The 22,203-nt window shown below is 35.7% G+C and overlaps 2 protein-coding genes and 2 pseudogenes across 12 annotated transcripts in view; 1 reads left to right on the top strand and 3 right to left on the bottom strand.

Moving 5' to 3' along the window:
• LOC148776808 (olfactory receptor 11G2-like) overlaps positions 1–22,203 on the bottom strand; it is a 52,601-nt gene that overhangs the window by 4,656 nt on the left and 25,742 nt on the right. For 4 of the 10 annotated variants that reach the window (XM_088840074.1, XM_088840075.1, XM_088840081.1 and 1 more), the window contains one exon: positions 7,088–8,031. The exons of 2 other annotated variants lie outside the window; for them this stretch is intronic. In XM_088840074.1, coding sequence (XP_088696200.1) covers positions 7,088–8,031 — 944 coding nt within the window. Of the gene's footprint in view, positions 1–7,087; positions 8,032–9,848; positions 9,991–20,960; positions 21,113–22,203 lie in introns of those variants that run through there. 4 more of the 10 variants (XM_088840079.1, XM_088840077.1, XM_088840078.1 and 1 more) reach the window with 2 other exon arrangements.
• The window catches only part of LOC148776805 (GTP-binding protein 10 pseudogene), a 67,840-nt pseudogene continuing 48,821 nt past the window's right edge, over positions 3,185–22,203 (top strand). The window contains exon 1 of the transcript XR_016038331.1: positions 3,185–3,466. The product of XR_016038331.1 is annotated as a GTP-binding protein 10 pseudogene (transcript). The remainder of the gene's footprint in view (positions 3,467–22,203) is intronic.
• Positions 15,345–16,985, bottom strand: LOC148776811 (olfactory receptor 11H6-like; annotated as a pseudogene).
• Positions 17,288–17,986, bottom strand: LOC148776810 (olfactory receptor 11H4-like). Its single transcript, XM_088839929.1, has one exon. The coding sequence runs from the start codon at positions 17,984–17,986 to the stop codon at positions 17,288–17,290; it is 699 nt and encodes a 232-aa protein (XP_088696055.1).

The raw sequence follows: 22,203 nt of genomic DNA, 5'->3' as shown, positions 1-22,203 counted from the left end.
TGGTATTAAAGCAGCATAGATTTCTTAACTTTGATAATTATGCGAGGTTATGTGAGAAAATATGTTTAATTCTAGAAAATACACACTAAATCATTTAGGTAAGTTGTCTTCAGCTTACACTTAATAGGTGTGTATATAGAGACAGTCAGACATATGGACAGAGAGAGGGTAATAGATGTAAAAGGACACAGAGAGACTGTAAGAAATAGTGGTAAAATTTTAATGATTTGAAGTCCGGATGAAGGGCATATAGACATTTTGTACTTTACTATTATTGCAACTTTTCTGCAAAGCTGAAGTTTTGTTTGATAATAAAAAACAATACCAGTAATCAGCTCACTTTTATTTATCAAATATGCCTTTTTTTCCCCCCTGGTTCTCAAGGTCTTATTTGGAAGCAGTTAGTCTTTTTAAACATCTGCAAACAAAATACAATTTTTCTTATGATTTAGCTGAACTGAACTGAACTGAAAAGAAGATAACAAAAAGAAGAAAAATTGCAAAAATATAGAGAAAGGTTTTACGGAGTTATTTCAGCTGTAGTAACATATTAGCAAGTAAATGTTATTCTGCTTTTTGCTGCATATCTTTTGTGGCTTACACCTGATGGAATATATGACTCCCAGAAATCCATCACTGAATATTTACTTTGTATGTGCCACTACTCTGGATTGTGAATGAATATGAAAATTGGAAAAATAGAGAAATGCAAAGAACATTAAAACTTGTCCTCATTTATTATGGGAATTTAACATGAATATTTCAGAAGAAAAAATACGAAAAAGTGCCACAGATATTTTATACAATTATTAATGATAAGAACTTGGAGCGCTAAAGAACATTGACCTTGGGATAGGAAATGAACTATATCTTAGATATAAAGGCCCATTAGTATCCAGAACATATTTTGTATGACTCTATCACTGAAGTAAAATGCAAAAGCTTCTTCAGTTTATACTTTGTGATATTTCTTTAGAATTATTTTCCATATCTTCTCAAATATGTTTATATATATACTTAAGTATGCATCTATCCATATTTATAAATAAACAGGGTTGTAAATTGTGATTTGTATTAAATTTTGCAGACCTATTTACTTTATTCTAGAAATTCATTTGTACTTTTGAGAAATATCAATTTAAATAGTAGTGAAATGTAAACTGTGGCCAACTCTGTTGCTGCTGCTGCTGCTGCTAAGTCACTTCAGTCGTGTCCAACTCTGTGTGACCCCATAGGCAGAAGCCCACCAGGCTCCCCCGTCCCTGGGATTCTCCAGGCAAGAACACGGGAGTGGGTTGCCATTTCCTTCTCCAACTCTGTAGGGACATATTAATTCAGAACTAGAAAGTATGCAATATGATTGATAACAGTCTTCAGTTTGAAATGTTGCTAGCATGATTTCACCTTCCTTTATACATTATCAGTTGATATATCAAAGTTGAGAAACTTCCCCTCTTCTGCATGGTACCAGTGAAACTGACTGATGAGAAGCTGGATGGGCTAAGGGACCTCTTCCCTTCTGTCCAATACTAAGGGCTCACTTTTCTATCTTCAACTCCAGCTCCCATTCCCTCAGGGTACCTTGTGGCTGTCTCTTAATTTAATTCAGAGAAAATTAAGAAAATACAGAAAATTAAGAAAATTTTGAAGTTACAAATACTAGTTTTGTTAGAAAAAATAAGGGACAAATGGTTAGTGAGGTTTTATATAGACGAGCATCCTTAAGATATGCTAGTTCTTTTAAACTGGGAAACTGAGCTAGATTTATCATTATCATTATTTACAAAATAACTTACTGGAGATTCAAAGTATTCTTTATATACTATTACATATCTTCCTTAACCTGAAATAGGTTTACATCCTAATAAAACCTTTAAAATTGAAAATATGGTAAGTAAATGCTCTAAAATGTTTCAATTTTTTAATTGGAGGAAAATTGGTTTACAATGTTGTGTTGGTTTCTGCAGTACAACAACACGAATCAGCCATAATTATACATATATCTCCTCCCTCTTGAGCCTTAAAAATGCATTTATTACACCTAACTTACCGAATATCACAGTTTAGCCTAGTTTACCTTAAATGTTCTCAGAACATGTATTAGCTTACTTTTGGGCTAAAGTCATCTGACATAAAGCTTATTTCATCATAAAATTGCTGAATTTTCATAATAAATATTATTGTTGATTTGTTGAGCACTGTACAGAAAATGATAAACAGAATGGCTGCATGGGTACTGAATGGTATAAGTGTATAGGTTGTTTACCCTCATGATCATGTGACTGACTGGAAGCTGTGGCTCAGAGCTGAACCTAGCATTGTGAGAGAGTATCATACTACTTATCAACAGGCCAGAAAAATATAAAAATTCAAAGTATGGTTTTTACCAAATGTGTATTATTTTCTCACAACTGTAAAGCTGAAAACTGGTTAAATAGTAAGTTGGGGACTATCTGTACTTGGTATTGAAACATTTGAAAATAAAGCATACAATTGGGAAAAAAAAAACCCAAAATAGAAAAAAAAAAAAAAAAAAGACCTCCCAAACCTCCATATTACTGCCCAAACGTTGCCATTTCAAATATTTTGAAATGCTTCCCTTTGTATTTTTTTCTAAAGACTAGATTTTAATTTTTCTGCACGTGTGCCATATTGCATTTACAATAGTATGCTATACTTATTCATTAAGTTTTTATCAACCATTTACCCAAACAATAATAGTTGAATATTATTTCAGCTTTAGAGGCACATGGAGAATTTTTCCTGCTTTTAAACAATATATGTAAGTCTGCTATGACAAATAAATGGTGATGATGAATATGAGTTTGGACTCAGAGAAACCTGATTGAATCCCTGCTTTTCTAGTTACTGTTAAACTGTATTACTGGTAAATTGTTACCTGTTCTCTCCAGGCCTTAGTTTTCTACTCTGTAAAACATGTAAAATGGTAATGGCTCATATAATGTAATGAGGATTAAAAGAGAGATTGTATACAAAATGCTTAGCTCGGGAGCTCACATGTGATAACCTAACATTAAGAGATGCCATAGCATAACACGTTATAGTATGGTTTTTGGAGTCATAGCTGGTTCCAACACTCATTAACTGTTAGGGCAACTTGCTTATTCAATCTAGGCTTTAGTTCCCTCATCTATAAAATGAAGATATGAAAGGTATGCTTGAGGCTGTACATTACTAGCATGGCTAAAGTGGAAGTTCATTTTAGGCACATTGAGAGTTAGCTAGTGTAGCTATTGTGACTTTTAAAATTACTTCACAACTTTTAAGTCCAACATATAGGACAATTTGCTTTCGAAAGCCAAGACCATTTCCTATTCCGGTTTCATCACTTGGTTCTACTTTTTTCCCCCAGAACAACTGCACAGTTCTACTTTGTCATGGAAAATGATCAGCCCTTGGCCATCTGCCGCTCACTGAAATACTTCACTCTCATGAAAGATCTGAGGTAGGTTGATGTGTCTTTTTTGGCTCATTGATTTACTTAAGCACTCAAGTGTTATTTTCTTTCTAAGTGACATGGTCTTGTAGGTTGAGTTCCCTGGAAACAAATACTAATAATAAATATCAGTAATATTTGTACTGTGATGGCATCTGAAGATTGAGTTTTATATTTTAATACCTCTATCCCAATGATGTGCTTCTTTATTTCTATTTGTCTTTTTTTGGGCCTTTTTTTGATTTATTTATTTTTAATTAAAGGATAATTGATTTATAGTATTGCTTTGGTTTCTACCAAACATCAGCATGAATCAGCCATTTTTCTATCTATATCTGTTTGATGAATTGTGAATTATATTCCATCTTGAAATTGTATTTATTTCGATTAAGGATGCTTATTAATATATTAATAGGTTTGGCCAAATATAAGTCATGATGGGTGGTAAATGCTACATGGACATCTATTTGAGGAATACTTCTATTCTGTATATTGTAGTATACAAGTAAACAGATAGTGGTCTGGGAATGGTTATATGCATTTTTCGGAACTTGCCATGATTTCTTACCCCTTCATACTCATGGGTTTTTATCCGTGCCTTCCTTTACCTGCTCCCATAGCAACTTAAAATTCCCTTGTTTATAGAACATCTTGCTTCATTTACTACTTGTTCATGATCCCCAGAAGAGAAGGAAATGTGTCTTATTTGCTTCTGTATATGGCTTGTCCCTTCCAGTTCAGTGCCTAACATATTGAATGTGTTTGTTTTAGTGAATAAGTGACTATGGAGGAAGATGATACAACAGTTATTTTTAAAAAGCTGCTTTCACTTTTTCATAGTTTGTTATTCTCATAGGTCCTCAGAAGAGGAAGACATTTCTTACTTTGTTCTGGCTGAACAAAAGAATTTTAGTGAGATGACATGAAGAGGTTGTCAGTTTCTTTTTTTTTTTTAATTTTCCTCTGAGAAACAGTCTTCTTTTTAGTTTCTCAAAGAATCACAGAAGTATGAAAAAATGTTACTTTGGTTCCAATTTCATAGTAAAAAAAATATTCATAGTAAATGAAATACATGCATATGGAAAAATTTTAAATATACAAAGGCTTGTATGTACAGAGAAAATATTTCCTTCTCTCCCTGTCCCTAGATACCCAGTTCTGTTTCTCAAAAGCATCACTGTTCTTAGTTTCTTCTTTCAGAGATACACAATGTGTTTATGAACATAAATATGTAGATATTTATGTAATCTTTCTTCATATGAAAGATGGCTCAAGACAGATCTCTTTCATCTCACTTTTTCTTTAACTTTGAGGGTACTTTTATATCAACATGTACAGATCTTCATTTTTAACAGTTATATAGTATATTTCACCCTATGTATATACAATAATTTATCTAATTAGTCCTTAATTAATGGGATTTGGATTGTTCCAATCTTTTACTATTAGAAACAGTAGTCAATATTCTTGTACACATGTCATTTTTCTTATTTGTGAGTATACTCCTCAGATAAATACCTAAGAGTGGAATTGCTGAGTCAGAGGGTATGCCCTTTAAATTCTGATAGTTATTTTCTCGGTGTGTATGCCCAGGAGTGCGATTGCTGAGTTGTATGGCAGTTCTATTTCTAGTTTTTTGTGGGAGAGGGCGAGGGTGGAATGATTTGGGAGAATGGCATTGAAACGTGTATATTATTGTATGTGAAATGAATCGCCAGTCCAGGTTCGATGCATGATACAGGATGCTCGGGGCTGGTGTACTGGGATGAACCAGAGGGATGGGATGGGGAGGGAGGTGGAAGGGGGGTTCAAGATGGGGAACGTATGTACACCCGGGGCAGATTCATGTCAATGTTTGACAAAACCAATACAATATTGTAAAGTAATTAGCCTTCAATTAAAATAAATAAATTAAAAAAAAATAAATTCTGATAGTTTTTTGGCAAAATGTCCTCCATAGATATTGTACCAATTTATGCTCTACCAGTAAGGGAAGAGATTGCTGTTTTTCTCAACATTATTTTTGATCTTTGTCAATTTGGGGGGAAAAGAGATATATTTATTATAGCTTTCTTTGTACTTCTCTAATTCTGAACAAAATAGAATGTCTTTTTAGATATTTAAAAGCCTTTCCTTTGTTATTTACTTTTTTTCATTTATTTATGACTTTTTATTTTGCTGATGCTATTTTTCATATTGACCTGAAGATATATACAATATTAAAATTGATGTTATCATGATAGATGTTTTAGAAGACAGAAATAAAAGCACTACCAGAAAAGTGAAGAGTTTGCTGGTGTTGGAAGAGTAATAGGAGACAAGTTTTGCCCCAGGATTGTACAATTTGTAAGAGCAAATACAAAAAAAAAAAAAAAAGAGGTGTAAGTATCCATGCTGAAGATAAAGGAAGAAACTTTCCCCTCTTCCTGTTTTCAGAACACTTACTTTAGAAAACTTGTACTTGTTTCTCTGTCATTGAAATGAATGTAAAATTTAAAAGTTTTAAATTTTGACAGGTTTTTCAGCACCCTTGCCAGATTTATGACCTAGGAATGTCTTTGTCAAGGACCTGGGAAGACTTTCTGAAATGTAATAATCAAGATAGAAAGGCCCCAATCTTCCATTTCCTGTGGGAAGATAGGCACATAACATTGGTGGCCTAATTTCCAAGTTGAAAACTACCTCTTGTTATATAGAAATGTCTTTTCTTCTTTGTGTGAAGCCAATTAGCAAACACAGATGGCCAGTCCAATTACCAGGTGAATCTAGGATGAATTGACTATGTGTGATAAAATGGTCGAGTCTTTTTGAGGATTAGTTTTTATCTTGAGAACCTGTATGTAATGGGTTGTATTTGCCTGACTATTAAAGGATAAAATTTCTTTCAGTCTTTGCCATTTCTCAGTGGGTTGCCTGAGATGCCCATAGTCTCCTGCTTTAATGCTTATTCAATAATCAGTGAGTTTAGTTCAGTCGCTCAGTCATGTCTGACTCTTTGTGACCCCAGGGACTGAAGCATGCCAGGCTTCCCTGTTCCTCACCAACTCCCTGAACTTGCTCCAACTCATGCCCATCGAGTCAGTGATGCCATTCAACCATCTCATCCTCTGTCGTCCCCTTCTCCTCCTGCCTTCAATCTTTCTCAGCATCAGGGTCTTTTTCAATGGGTCAGTTCTTCACATCAGGTGGCCAAAGTACTGGAGCTTCAGTCCGGCCAATGAATATTCAGGACTGATTTCCTTTAGGATTGACTGGTTTGATCTCTTTGCAGTCCAAGGGACTCTCAAGAGTCTTCTCCAACACCACAGTTCAAAAGCATCAATTCTTCTACTCTCAGCTTTCTTTATGGTCCCACTCTCACACCCATAGATAATAAATAATAAAACTGCTTTATTCTCTTCCACCACTGTGGAGAGGTTTTCTAGATTGGCAGGAAATTTATATTTAATTATATTTCCCAGCAAACTAAACTCAGTTTTTCAATCTATGGCTCTATCATTTGCAAAACTGGGGATATGCGGTACATCTTTGAGATGGCTTATAGTCCTAAAGTCAGTTAGTCTTCTTTTTAACCAAGAAATTAAAAACAGCTTCTGTCCCCCCAAATATTTTAAATCAAGACCCTTACTTTTATATTCCTAATAATTTCTTCATAGCATGTTTCATATCTTTGTTTCTCAGACTATATATTACAGGATTAATGAGTGGAGTAACTACAGAGTAAAACAAAGTCACTATCTTCTGCATTCCAGCATCATGTTCAGATGTTGGGCTCACATACATGACCATCACTGATCCGTAAAAAAGAGAAACCACAGTCAGATGGGACCCACAGGTGGAGAAAGCTTTTCTTCGTCCAGCTGCTGAAGGGACCTTCAGCACAGTTTGTCGGACCAGCGCATAGGACACCATGATGAAGAGAAAGGGGATAAATAAGAGGAGAGAACTTAAGGTAGAGCTAGTTAACTCTATTACAGGGACTCTAGTGCAGGTGAGGGCCAACAAGGGACCTGGGTCACACAGGAAGTGGTCAATGATCCTGGACCCACAGAAGGACATTTGGGAGATGATGATGATGGGGACTGGGAACCAGAGGAAACCAAGTGCCCAGCAGCTGATCACAAGATTGGTGCAGAGACGTTCAGTCATGAGAGTGGAGTAATGTAGAGGGCAGCAGATGGCAAGGTATCGATCAAATGCCATAATAGCCAAGAAAAAACATTCTGTAGAACCCAAGAAGAAAAAGTAGAACTGGAAAAAGCACCCAGAGAAGGAGATGAGCTTGTTGTCAGAGAGGAAGTTGGCCAACATGTTGGGGACAGTGGAGGTGACATACCAGATGTGCAGGAAGGAGAAGTTGGCCAGCAAGATATACATGGGGGTGTGGAGTCTCTGATCCCAGCACACAGCACAGATGATCGAACCGTTGCCCATGAGAGTCAGGAGGTAGACAGCAGAGAAGAGCACAAAGAGGAGAATCTGCCCCTCCCTGGGGCAAGGGAAGCCCAGGAGGATGAAGCCAGTGATGGTGCTGGAGGTGTTGGGGGTGTTGTAGATTTTCATGAGTCTGGGAGCTGTGAAAACAAAATCACATTATTGAATAATTGTAAAGACAGGTGAGAACCCAGATATGAATTGAAGCCACTCTGGGGAATGAAATAGACATTTATGTATCAATAGTTACTGTTTTAGCCTAATCCTGAATTACTGTCCTAGTTTAACAGTTGGATTATAAAAACACAATTTAATGAATATCAGTATATATAGAGATATTTACTTATTGTGAAATATATGGAAACATGTTCAACATTTAAATCTTTATATATAAAATTCTGCAGTAACTATCACTGATGTTGAGAAATAGAGGATCACCTGTACCCTAGAATCTCCTCTTATGCTCCATTCCAATAAGAGGATGACTATCCTCTGCCTCTTAGCCCCTTCAATTGTTAACACTCTCCTTTCCTAATGGTAATCACCTCCCTATTTTTCTTTATTTTAATAGCTAAGTATGCATTCTGAAACATTTTTTTTTAGTTTTGCTTGTTTTTTATTTTACATAATTGAAATCACAGTATATGTAGTATTTGGACGGCTTCTTTTGTTCAACAGTAAGGTTTTTTACATTCATGTTGTAACAATCATCTATAGTGGTCCATTTACACTCCACTGTACTCTATGAATAAACCACCACTTATTAAACCATCGTACTATAGATGACTATTTTGGCTATTTCTAGTTTGGGCTGTTAGGAGTAATGGTACTATGAATACAGTTCTCTTTTCCTGGTTCACACATGCATGCATTTCTGTAGGCTGGATCATAAGGGCATGTGTATCTTTACCTTCAGTAGATAAGTTCAACAGTGTTCCATCATTATTGCACTATTTATCACTGCAACTGTTAGCATGTGAAAGCCCCAGTTGTCAACATTCTTTTCTGATGGTGAGGTCTCTATTGACCAGAGCCTAGGGAGTGAGCTATATGCTGCATTTTAATGACTTCTCTCTCTTTTAGTTTTGTCATATAAGACTGCATAGTTTTCTTCCTGGCAGTATTGTTTTTTTCAGAGTAGGAGCTTATATTAGAAATTTTTTACTTTCAAGGGAAAGTATTCCGGAAATTATAAAGAAAACTGTCTTCAAATTTGGTTTAGGAGAACATTTTAATGCATGTAATTTACAGCAATCTTTATCTTATATGAGTTTTGAGTCTTGTGCTCAGCCTTATGATTTAAAGAAATAACCTTCTAAAAGGTTATTTTTATGTGTGTTAATCACTTTATCATCTCAAATATTTTCAGCACTTTAAATAGCTTAGTTAATGTTGAAGAACTTACTTTTTCGGGTATAGTCTATTTCATTGTTACATCTCTTCTTTTACCCCTCACAGCCAATTCATTAGCAGGATTCTTCTGTTTCTAAAGTATGGCTTGTATCATGCACTCCTTTGTCTTAACTGCTGTCTCTCAAGTTCAAATTACCATCCTTTCTTCCTTAGACTTCTGCAGCAGCATTCTAACAGCTTGCTTCTACTTTTGCCCTTCTATCCTCCATTTTCTAAGCAGCAACCAAGTACTCCTTGAAAAATGGAAAAACTGATCATGTTACACTTTTAAGTAAAACTTATCCCTCTCAGCAATTCTGTGCCAAGAAGTCTTACAGAGCTGTTACAGAAAACAGGAAGGTGTTCTAGAAAACAGGAATTACCATCACCATTTTATGCTCAATCTAACATATTTAATTAGCTTGTATCACTATTCACTTTTCATTACTGAGCTCCTCTGTACAGAAGACTGATGATGTTACCTGCCTCAAGTCTGAGCTGAAACTGTCAACAAAATTCCCCAAACCAATCAACCAAACAAACAGCAAAAGACCAATAAACTCACCTTGCATCAATTACAGAGGGTACTGTGAACATGGGTGCAGTGATGTCTGTGTATTTGTACCCTGGCCATTTGGACTGAGTTAATTAACAACAATCGCCTTGTTTTCTTCGTTTACTTGTTAAATTAGTCAACCCTGGAAAAACTGAGATAAAGTATGTCTGAATGAACCAGGCCATGCCGTACACATTACAAGGAAGACATTCACCAATATTTTAATTTTCCCTCAAAACTCAGGACAGTAGAAGCCTTGGTACCCATTTGTTGGCTCTCTAGAACCCACCCAGAGATGTTTCATGTGTGTGTGCTCAGTTGCTCTGTCATGCCCAACTCTTTGCGACCCCATTGACTTCACCCTGCCAGGCTCCTCTGTCCATGGAAATTTCCAGGCAAGAATATTGGAGTGGGTTGCCATTTCCTTCTCCAGGAGATCTTCCCAACCATGACAACTCAATTCACTTCCTTAGTTTGTACAGTTTCAGTGAGGGGCTGTAACATTGGATAATCTGTTTCTGGAAGACACTTAAAAATAAGGATAATTTTCCAGAGTAGGATGACAGGTAGGGAGCTGTATACGATAGAAAAATTATTGAATTTAGAATTATTTAAATTATTATTTATTATTTAGAATTATTTGTTTATTTGTCATAAGAAATTAATACTCAGCTATTATAAGCACACAATTATGCCTTCTTTAAAGGACTGTTACAAAGATAACTGAATGAGATGAATTCCTGTGGAAGTACTTTGACTATTGCCTGACCAGTAAGAGTTTAAGTGATATTGGTTGTATGCGTATGACCGTAATAATTCAAAGAGAGCTGTGGGTAAAAACCAGTAGATTATGATTTTTTGCTCTGCTAAACACTGCATAATCTTGTTACCTGGATCAGCAAAGGGAATTCTAACCTGGAGCTTCTCAAAAGTTTATTTTTTATTCTCTTAGAAGAGATAGTCTTCTTAACAATAACCAGAGAGGAGGAAAGAGCTGGAAATGGTTGTGGTAAAAATTCTTGAATATGTTTGCTGAGGGATGGAGGGGTTATAAGCAGAGACTGCCAGGAAGTAAGTCCTGTTTTTCCTGATCCTTGAGGATCCATTTATTGATGCTAAAGGTAAACAATGTCAAGAGACATCGCTCTGCTTGTTATTCACTTCCCTTGGGATGTTCCTTAATTTCAGTGTTTTTATTTTCTATGCGGTTGAAATGATGTCTTTTTCCTTCTTTAAAATTCTTACAGATAGAAGGAAATGTTAACAAATCAACTGGTTGCTTGATTAATTAATCAACCAGTATATCTAACTCTAACTCCCCTAAGTGTGCATACCATGTGGCCAATGAAGACTTTAAAAAACTTGAAGGCAATAAATGCAGCCCCAGATGTCCACAAATGATGTGACTAGACCTCAAAGTTATTACAAGCTGTTCTGACACTCTCAGCTAGGTCATGCTATTCTGTTATTGGACACATACATGAAACAAAACAAAGCTACTTTATAATTTTGTCTAAGGATAAAAAAAACAACGTCACTGTGCCAGTCATAAAATACCAAATATCCTCCTCTCTTGGCTAAAATGAGTGTCTACTACTTAAAAAAAAAAGCCAATTACAGCTTTAATCTCCTTCTTCTCTGCCCTCTATATAGATAAAATCTTATCTAGATACCTAGTCTTAGAATGGCCCTTGCATAGACAACATACAATCTGGAGCAGACCATCACTTCCTTAGATCCTCCCTCAAATCAGTCAACCAAAGCACCAATCATATAATAGATTATTTTTTAATTGAAGTGTAATTGATTTACAATACTGCTATTAGTTTTAGATGTATAGCAAAGTGATTCAGTTATGTATACATGTATATATATGTACATATATATATAAGATTTTTCCATTTTTTTCAGATTTTTTTCCATTATAAGTTATCATAAGATATTGAATATTGTTCTTTATGTTGTACGGTAACCCCTTTGGTAACCATAAGTTTGTTTTCTATGTCTGTGAAGCTATTTATATTTTAGAGGTAAGTTCAATTGTATAATCTTTTAGATTCCATATATAAATGATAAATGGTATTTGTCTTTCTCTTTCTTACTTAGTATGATGATGTCTAGATCCATCTATGTTGCTGCAAATGGTATTATTTCATTGTTTTTATGTCTGAGTAGCAGAGAGTCGGACACGACTGGGTGACTGAACTGAACTGAACTGAATATTCCGTTGTATACATGTATCACATCTTTATCCAGTCATCTGTCAATGGACATTTAAGTTGTTTCCATTGTCTTGGCTGTTGTAAATAGTGCTTCTATGACTATTGGGCTGCATGTATCTTTTCAAGTTAGGGTTTTCTCCAGACATGTGCCCAGGAGTGGGATCACTGGATCATATGGTAACTCTATGTTTAGTTTTTTTAAGGAATTTCCATACTGTTCTCCAGAGTGACTGCACCAATTTAGATTCTCACCAACAGTGTAGGAGGCTTCCTTTTTTCCTCAACTTCTCCAGCATTTATTGTTTGTAAACTTTTTGATGGTGGCCACTCTGACCAGTGTGAGCTTAAGGTCAGACTTTTGGATTAAGGCAGATAGATTATCAGAAAGCAGATATTTGGACCTCAGTTCTTAGATCTGGAAAGAATTGCTTCCTCTGAGCTATATTTCTATAAAATGCCTTTGAATCTTATTAATAAATGCTATAAGAAGCAGCTGTGTTTAACTATATGTATATACGTCAGATATTTTGGGGAACCACTGTTCAGTGTATCTCATTCTCCCTCATATGAATCATCTTGAAAGAAATTATAGAACTAGGAGTCAGTAATTTAGTTTTCCTTGTAAACAGATTTGTTTCTTCTTACAATTAGTGAAAATCATATGACAGATAATGTTTCTCCATTCTCTACTTCATTTTTTGAATCAAAGAAACATAGAGAATCATAACAACACTTGAAAAAACTTCAACACTGAAGATCCTTTCTGGTGATTTCCCACTTTATTTAAAGGGAGCTCATAACACTTACAGGCTTGACTTAATGTCAGCATTTATCCATCTGCAAATCATCATCCTGTTTTTCCTTTTTAAATTAATATTTTCCTTATTCTTTCTTTTAGTGCACTTTAATACTTCAAATTCTTAAAGAAAAAAGTGGAATGTAGCATAATAAAGGAACATATAAATAGACATGTAAGTAAATAGGTCGTTTCAATATAAGAAGAGCTTATGAAGACATGGATTTTTCTAAGGAGAGCTTTTTTAGCCTTCCTCTTAGTATATTGTATTGAGCAGCCTTCCCCAGGAGTTCATATAAAAGCTTTTTATTGTGGGCTAGAAGTTTCTAAATGATTTGATGCTGCCCACTACTCCAGCCTCTTATGTCATTTTCCTTCCAGGTAGCAAAATCAACTTTTCTTATTCTTTGAAAATCACAAGCTTCTACCTGTACTTACATGGGTGTTTATTGTCCTAGATCTTTGCATGATATATTATCTGAGTTTGAAATACCACTTCCTAACAAAGACATTCTCTAACCATTTAGATCTAAACTGTGCCCTATCCTACCCCAACAATTTCTGTATTCATACTCCCATTTATTCCTATTTTTGGCGTTTCAAGGATAGCTTCTTTTTTTGGTTGGAGCATAGTTGATTTACAATGTTGTGTTACTTTCTGCTGTACATCACCGTGAATCAGTTATGCATATACATATATCCACTCTTTATTAGACTCTTTTTCCATAAAGTCATTAATTAGTACTGAGTAGAGTTCCCTGTGCTGTACAGTAAGTACTTATTAGGTATCTATTTTATATACTGTAGTGTGTATATGTCAATCCCAATCTCTCAATTTATCCCTTCCCTCTTTCCTCTCTGGTAATCCTAGGATTGTAATTCTATTTCTGTTTTGTAAATAAGTTCATTTGCACCATTAAAAAAAATTCCACATACAAGTGATATCCTATGATACTTGTCTTTCTTTGTCTGACTTACTTCACTCAGTATGACTTCACTCGAGGACCATCTATGTTGCTGCAAATGGCATGATTTCATTTTTTTTATGGTTGAGTAACATTCTATTGTGTATGTGTACCACATCTTCTTTATGCATTCACCCATCAATGTACATTTAGGTGGCTCCATGTCCTGGCTGTTGTAAAAGTTCTGTAGTGAACACTGGGGTTCATGTATCTTTTCAAATTATGGTTTTCTCTGGATATATGCCCAGGAGTGGGGTTGGTGGATCATATGATAGCTCTATTTTATTATAAAACTTGTAGAGAAACACATAGGCAGAATGTTCTCTGACATAAATCACTTTGACCTACTTACTAGAATAGTGAAGATAAAAATAAACATATGGGACCTAATTAAACTTAAAAGCTCCTGTACAACAAAGCAAACCATAAACAAAACAGACAACCCACAGAAAGGGAGAAAATGTTTGCAATTGAAGTGGCTGGCAAGGGATTATCTCCAAAATATACAAGCAAATCATGTAGCTCAGTAACAACTACAACAAAAAATCCAACAAATAACCCAATCAAAAAATGGACAGGAGATGTAAATAGATATTTTTCCAAAGAAGACATACAAATGGCCAAAAAGCACATGGAAAGATGCTCAACATCACGAATTATTAGAGAAATTCAAATCAAAACTACAATGAGGCATCATCTCAACAGATCATAATCCTCATCAAAAAAGTCTATAAACAATAAATGCTGGAGAGGGTTTGGAGAAAAAGGAACCCTTCTACACTGTTGGTGGGAATGTAAACTGGTACAGCTACTCTGGAGAACAATATGGAGGTTAATTAAAAAACTAAAAGTAGAGTTCTCATTTATTCCTTTTGTTTTATTGAGATATATAATTGATATAAAACATTAATTTCAGGAGTCTAATTGTAGTTAGTATCAATTACCACATATAGTTACAAATTTTTCAAACTACTGGAATTAGTAGTCATAAGCAATGAGATTTATGTGTTCAGCTTCTTATTATCTATCCCCTTCGCTATAATGTAAGCTTCACAAAGGCAGGGACTTGATCTTCTGCATTCAGATAGAGATAAATGTTTACTGAATGCCTGAATGAAATGCATCAACCCCAGAGGACAACTTGACTAATTTATTTATGACCAAATAGTTGAGCCAAATCACATACACCTGTCTCATATCTCAGACTCACTGGCTTTTACTCTCTGCCTGCTTTTACCTATTTTGAGCTGCGTGCTCAACCCAAACTTCCTTCTCTTAAAACTAACCCCAGAGTATTGATATATTGTCACTACATGCTAATCTTTTAAAATGTGAGCCTATTTCTAGATATCTTAATTATTTTTCACAGGTAGGAAAAGGTAAGAAGACTGTAATATATTTCTTATTCTGTAAATGGAGAATTTGGGAATAGAGGCAGGAGAAGCTTCCACTGCTGATGTCATGAGTGTTTGAATCACCTGTACTACTCACCATAACTTGCTTCACTTTCCCAACCAATTATTGTAAGATTTTTATTCCTCACTATATGTCATGTATTTTTTTTTAAATAGTGGCTCTGTAAGGTCAGTGTGTGAACTGGTGCTGATCTAGGTACACCAGAATCACATTAATATGGGAATTTCTGGGGTGAATTAGGGGATTTGGAGAAAAACCTGGGAATCTATTCTTTTAAAGAGGTCTCTAAATAACTATAACATATAACTTAAGATCATTATTAATTTTTTGGATATTAATTACATAAGAATTTTGGCTCATTTGTGATAGAGACCAAATGTAAGAATATGCACACAATAGAGGAGAGTGATCTCAGATAAAGGGAAAGTAGTTACTGGCAGTCAGGAGAGGAGAAGAGTTTAAAGTTCAGATTCAGGTCATTTAATTCAAGTTACTGTCTATCAAGTCCTGTTTTGAAGGTCAGGTCTGGTTTAATTGGTTGTACTATTGTCCATATTGTCTAGACAGAAGTAGATGAATTTGGGTCTGTATTTCTAGGTGCCAGTAAGTAAAGATCTACTTTTTAAGTTGGAATAGATTTTTTTGATGGTCATCATCACAAATCTCTGCAGATAATAAATGTTGGAGAGGGTGTGGAGAAAAGGAAACCCTTGTACACTGTTGGTGGGAATGTAAACTGGCTCAGCCACTATGGAGAACAGTATGAAGGAAAAAATAAATATTATGATCTTGGTCCACTCATGAGCTCTTGTTTGCTTTGGCCAGTTTTTGTAAACATCTGAATTTTTCTCAAGGCAGTCTTCATGTCCTTGTTCCCGCTGTAGATCAGCAGGTTTACAAGTGAAGTCACTGATGAGTACAGCAAGGTTACAATCTTCTGTATCCCAGCTGGATTTCCAGGGGTTGGGCTGATGTACATCATCATGATGGTTCCATAGAGCAGAGATACCACAGCCAGGTGGGAACCACAAGTGGAGAAGGCCTTACGTCTGCCAGCAGCTGAAGGGACATGCAACACTGCTCTGAGAACCAGGGTGTAAGACACAAGAATGAAAAAGAAGGTGATAAAGATTATAAGAGAGCTCAATATAGAACAGGAAAGCTCAATTCCAGGGGCAGGGATGCAGGGCAGGGCCAGAAGGGGACCAGGGTCACAGACAAAATGGTCAAAGGTATTGGGGCCACAAAAGGGGAGTTGGGTGATGAAATAAATAGGGACTGGATAGCAGAGGAAGGCTGTTACCCAGCAGAGGCCCACCAAGTTCATGCAGAGATGGCTGCTCATGATGGTAGGATATTGGAGAAGTCGGCAGATGACCAAGTATCGATCAAAGCCATGAGGGGCAGTAAGAAGGTCTCAGTAATGCCCATGGAGAAGAAGAAGTAGAACTGGAGGAAGCAGGCAGCGAAAGAGATGGTTTTGGTCTCAGACAGGAAGTTCCTTACCATATTGGGAACAGTGGTGTTGATGTAACACATCTCCAGGAACGAGAAGTTGGCCAACAGAGTGTACATGGGAGTGTGGAGTCTGTGATCCAGCTTCACTGCAAAGACAATGGCCCCATTCCCCATCAGTGTCAGGATGTAGGACGCAGAGAAGAGCACAGAGAGGAGGACTCGAGCCTCTAGAGCAGGGAAAGCTCAGGAGTATGAATTCAGTCACTGTGCTGACTCCTGACACATTCATGGCTTCCTAAGAGGTGGAGAGGAAAAAATGACATCCACAGAGATGACCTTACTCTCTAATCTTCAGGAATATTTCCTTTCAGAGATCTGTAAGTCCCTCAGATTCTATTACTGTATTAATAATGTAAATACGCTGCTGAAGACGGTCAAACTTCAGAATGCTAGATATGAAAAAGCTTTGAATTTTGGACTTTCTCATTCCTCTTTCAGTATTTTCTTAGACCCAGCAAAACTGCAAAAAAGCAGTTTGGAGAAGATAAATGACAGTACTTGCAAATATAAATAGGTATTTTATATTTGTATCTATAGATACAGTATCAGCACCAGGGTGTAGGATCCAGTAGTGTAGAAAAAGGTGGCAAAGATAAGGAGGGAGCTCATGGTACCACATATGAGAACAGTCCCTGGGACTGGGACACATGCTGAAGCCAGGGCCAACAGAGGACCCAGGTCACACAGAAAGTCATCAATCACATTTGGGCCACAAAATGGTAGCCGAGTAACAAGTATCACTGGGATCAGAAACCAGAGGAAACCGTACACCCAGCAAAAAATGACCAGGCTGCTACAGAATTTAGTAGTCATGACAGTGGGGTAGTGCAGAGGGCGGCAAATTGCCAGGAAACGGTCATAGGCCATGATGGAGAGAAATAAGCATTCTGTTGTGCCCAGTGAGAAGAAGAAGTACAACTGGAGGAGACACCGAGCAAAGGAGATGGTTTTGGTTTGGGAGAAGAAGTTGGCCAGCATATTGGGCACATCAGAGTTGACATAGCAGATCTCCAGGAAGGAGAAGTTGGCCAGCAGGAAGTACATTGGGGTGTGGAGCCGGTGGTCCCAGCGCACTGCGCACACGATTGCCACATTTCCAAGGAGGGTCATGATGTAAGTTATAAAGAATATGGAAAAGAGGAAGATCTCTATTTCCCAGCGGCAAGGGAAGCCCAAGAGGATGAACTCACTCACAACGTGGGAAATATTTCTGACCTTTGACATCATCATTTCTGTCCATTCTGTGAGGATTGGAGCAGAAATTACATTTACAAAGAGAATTATGTCTCCTGGTTCCTCCCCAGGAGATGAGCACATTTTCCTGAGCATAAGGGAGGGGACTAGATCAATAGTTTCTATTTTTGATTGGGCAGTCCAACAATACAGTTGTTGAGTGTACTCCTCTATATATGACTATTCGCTTTTAAACTATCAACAAACCACTGGCAATAAATATAGTAAATATTGGTAAAGATTTTGAAAAAAAAGTTTTTTTAGAATTAAAATAAAAGTAGAACTTCAGATATTTCCTTTCTGCATCTCTCATTGGGTTGCCTGGTGCACTGAACTTTGGAGAACATTGGTCTAGACAGTACAGATGGGTATCTGCATGCGTGCTAAGTCGCTTCAGTCATGTCTGACTCCTTGCGACCCCATGGACTGCAGCCCACCAGGCTCCCCTGTCCATGGGATTCTCCAGGCAAGAACACTGGAGTGGGCCGCCATTTTCTTCCCCATAAGGGTGTCTGGCTAATGCTAAATTAATATATAAATTTTGACATGGGCAATTTAATTGTAAAAAACTAGAATTGACAGATTTACTGAACAAAAGAGTGTTATCAACTAAGTGCCTTAAAGGAGAGAACGTGAGGCTACCCCTCATACTGTGTTGCTGACACAGAGCGCAATGGTACTATAATCTCTTTTGCTCTAGGAACTCATGCAGGCTTAAATTCTTTGGCTTTTTTGGGCAGTAACTTTATACTTTTGACTTCTATTGAATTTTTATTATACTAAAGTCCTTAAAGTTTTATTCACAGAACTTAAAACAAGAGTGGCCCCATTTAGTGGTTGTGTTATTGAGTTTTTGAAGTGAGGGAGGTTAATTACTGAATTTCACAAAGTGTTTCATTGAATGAGATCTTAAGACCTTCAAATATTAACTTCCATTTGTATTTTTATTCCCTGTGAATTTGATAAAATTTCTCATGATTTTCACCTGTGTGTTTGGTTAGAATATGTAGAACATTAAAAATTGCTTTTTTAGAGAACTTAAAACTTTTTCTAGGTTAACACATATTATTCTATAAACAATTGGGAATAGATGGCTAAGCTCAAAACAGATAAACAGCACAAAAATGGTGAAAATGACTTTGTATCTGAAAAACTTTCTGGCATAATAAACAAATCTGGCATTAATAAACAAAGGGCTTATTTAAAAATTTAAAAGTAGCTTTTAAAACTGATGCCCTTGTTCAGTTTCAGTTTTTAAAACATTTTCTTCCTTTCTTTAGCATTCTTCAGAGACACCAATAGTGATTTTGAAATCACATCTGTAAATTCTTTCTGTACCCAGGGATATAATTTGCTTAGGTCTGAAAATATAAGTTTATTTAAAATTATTAAGTGCTATTTTACTTTATTTTCTTGTCAATTCTCTTTTATACATTTTTCTTCTTTCTGTTGAAAGGAGATCAATCCTTAGAGCTGTCCATATTCTAATTTAGATTGATTGTCCTTGATGTTTTCTCTCCAGAGGGCAGCAGATGGCCTAGTCTTTTTCTTTCATCTCATAAACTTGCAAACAAGGAGACCACAGCGCTATAGGCTGGTATGGAAAGACGTTCTTGTTTAGTGAGCTTCAGTGAAAAGCTCACTAAATTTCTCATAGAAAAACATCCCTTGCTTTTAATCACTTTATTTCATTTGTTTCTCTGTCTCTGTCTCTCTCTTCATTTCTTTTTTTCTTAGAATTACTTCTAAGATGACAAGATGACCTGAGATTTTTGTTGCTGGAAAATTTAAGAACTGTCTACAATACAGTCTTATATAGTTTCAGTATGTGGATAATAAAGGAAAATATTTCTTAACATATTTTTATTAAAACATTTTAGAATAATAGCATTAACTTTTTGATTGCTATCCATCATGAACCTTAGTTCATTTTCTATCAACTGCCACTTTGTTAGCATAAACTGAGTGTGCTAGCTACAGTCTTTTCAGGCTTAGCTCCTAAATTTAGCTTTATAAGCTAATCACTAAACTAAAGAATTTAAAAATTCAATACAAGTTTGCTTAGTGTCTACTGCATTCTTGTATACTAAGCAAGGGGTGTTTTGGAACATATATTTATATTCATTCATGGTACAATACTGTTTTCAGTAAAATTAAGAGGCACTTTAAGTTAATATAAGTTTCAGTGTAAATTGTGGTAGTTAAATCTATAACTCCACATTTCCAGATAAAGGTCACTAATTTAAATATGAAATACATAATTTTGATTTTTCAGATTAACAAAAATGAATAATCATGATACCAGAGTTGATAAAGGTGCAATGAAATTACACTTAGAAAAACTGTTGGAGAGCATATTAACTTGTACATGTTTTATCTGGCTGGCAATTTAGAAATACTCAGAGCTTTTAAAGCATTTATACCCATTAAATAAGAATTAGAGGTGTAGAAAAAATTCATACAGTGCATAAGAATTTTTAGGAATCATGTTAAAATACAGATTCTGACTCAGAAGGAGTGGACGGGGTTTGGGATTCTAAATTTCTAATAAGTAATAAGGTAATGTTAATTCTTTGAGTAGTAAAAATTTATAAAGTCCTCCATACTTTATAGAGTTCTTTGTGTAGCAAGAGTTTATGTAATTCTTTATATATACTTCTTTAGAAAAAGTAAATAATACTGAGTAAAAGTAAAAAATTTCTGGAAAAAATGAAATTAATAGTGGTAAGTTTTTCAAGATCAGATGATAGGTTGCATACTTTTCTTAGTTATACATGTCTGTGTTTCTTAAAATTTCTATAAATAACATACATTACTTTTATAAACTTAAAAGACAAACATTAAAAATTATTATTCTTGAAGGCACTTTTCTGAATCTTCCACTTTCCCTAACCAATTTTTGTGACCTTTGCTATTTCTGGAATGTTACAAGTTGCTAGGAAGCCCATTATTTATGTCATATGTGACTTACCATGCAGGATATAATTTCTCACTTTCTTGCTACTTGGGTTTAAAGTCAATGAAGTAAGTCTCTGTGCCAAGGTTGAGGAGAAAGGGAAGATTGCCAGCGGGGCATCCTAAAGGCTGTATTTCACTTTAAGTGGCCAATGCCATTTCATAAACCTAGGACACGGATTAGAAGTTAAGTTTAAAAAAATCAAATGCAACATCATGAGAAATGATAGCCATTAGCTTCTGGAGAGAATTCGGGTTATTAGTCTTTTCCCATTTGAAGGAACCATACCTTATCCTCAATCAGGTAATACTTTTCTTCCTTGAGAAAGAAAGAAAAAAAAAAAAAAAACAGGAAAATGATACCATTTTCCATTTTGGGTTTTAATTTTCTTCAAAATTTTAAGGAGAATATTGTAGTTTAGAATAAAAGTCAAAAAAATCATGATGATATTAGACAGGATTAAATAAAGGCAATACACTTATTTTTCTTTTCTTTCACCTTTACAGTTGATAAAATTGAATGTAATGGTTTCTCTTTCAACCAGACAGGTAGAAAGATACTTTCTCCAACTCACATTTCCACTGTCAAAATATAACACATATTTTTCTCTGTCCCGTGTTCATGAATATGCCCTTTGTTGAAGGAATTGATTCAGGCACTTACTAGAATAGGAAACACTGTCTGCAGATAAGCCTTTCCTCTGCTCTTCATTTCCCTTGGATCTCAGAGTTCTCTCCCTTGTGCTTTCACTTCCAGAGCATTTGGGGAAATATTTTTCTGTTTTTTGGAAGTTGAAAAAGACGTGTTTCCCCTGCTCCCCATCCAGCAGTAGTAAGAATGAAAGCTTGAATTTTCCACTTGTCCCCAGTGAAACTGTTGCTGAGCCAAAGCCAGTTTCCCTAAAGGGGCTCTTTGCTGAGATTCCCTCAGCTGGGATGGTCATTACCCCAGGGACTCATCTTTTGTTAAGGTTGTTTCAAACATCTGATACTCCTTTTCTCATAATGGACCAATGATTCCACTCTATCAGTTGATGCTATGCATTTGCCATATAATTTTGAGCTTCTTTGATTAAAGGGACAGTTATTTTTTTATTTTTTAATTCATTACATGGGTTCAAAAGCCTATCCATGCCTGTAGCTACCCTTGTACTTTGGCATACAAATATAGCAGTTAATATTTACTGAAGACTTGTTACATGTCAGGCAGTAAGATGAGTAAATTTATGAGTAATTTCATTTAATCCCTTCCCAATCTG

The sequence above is a fragment of the Moschus berezovskii genome, chromosome 9, assembly GCF_049115385.1.
Source record: "Moschus berezovskii isolate FMDL1 chromosome 9, NW_MosBer_1.0, whole genome shotgun sequence".
In the NCBI taxonomy this organism is placed as follows: Eukaryota; Metazoa; Chordata; class Mammalia; order Artiodactyla; family Moschidae; genus Moschus; species Moschus berezovskii.
Note: the sequence above shows the minus strand (reverse complement) of the source record. Positions and strands in the feature narration are given on the sequence as shown.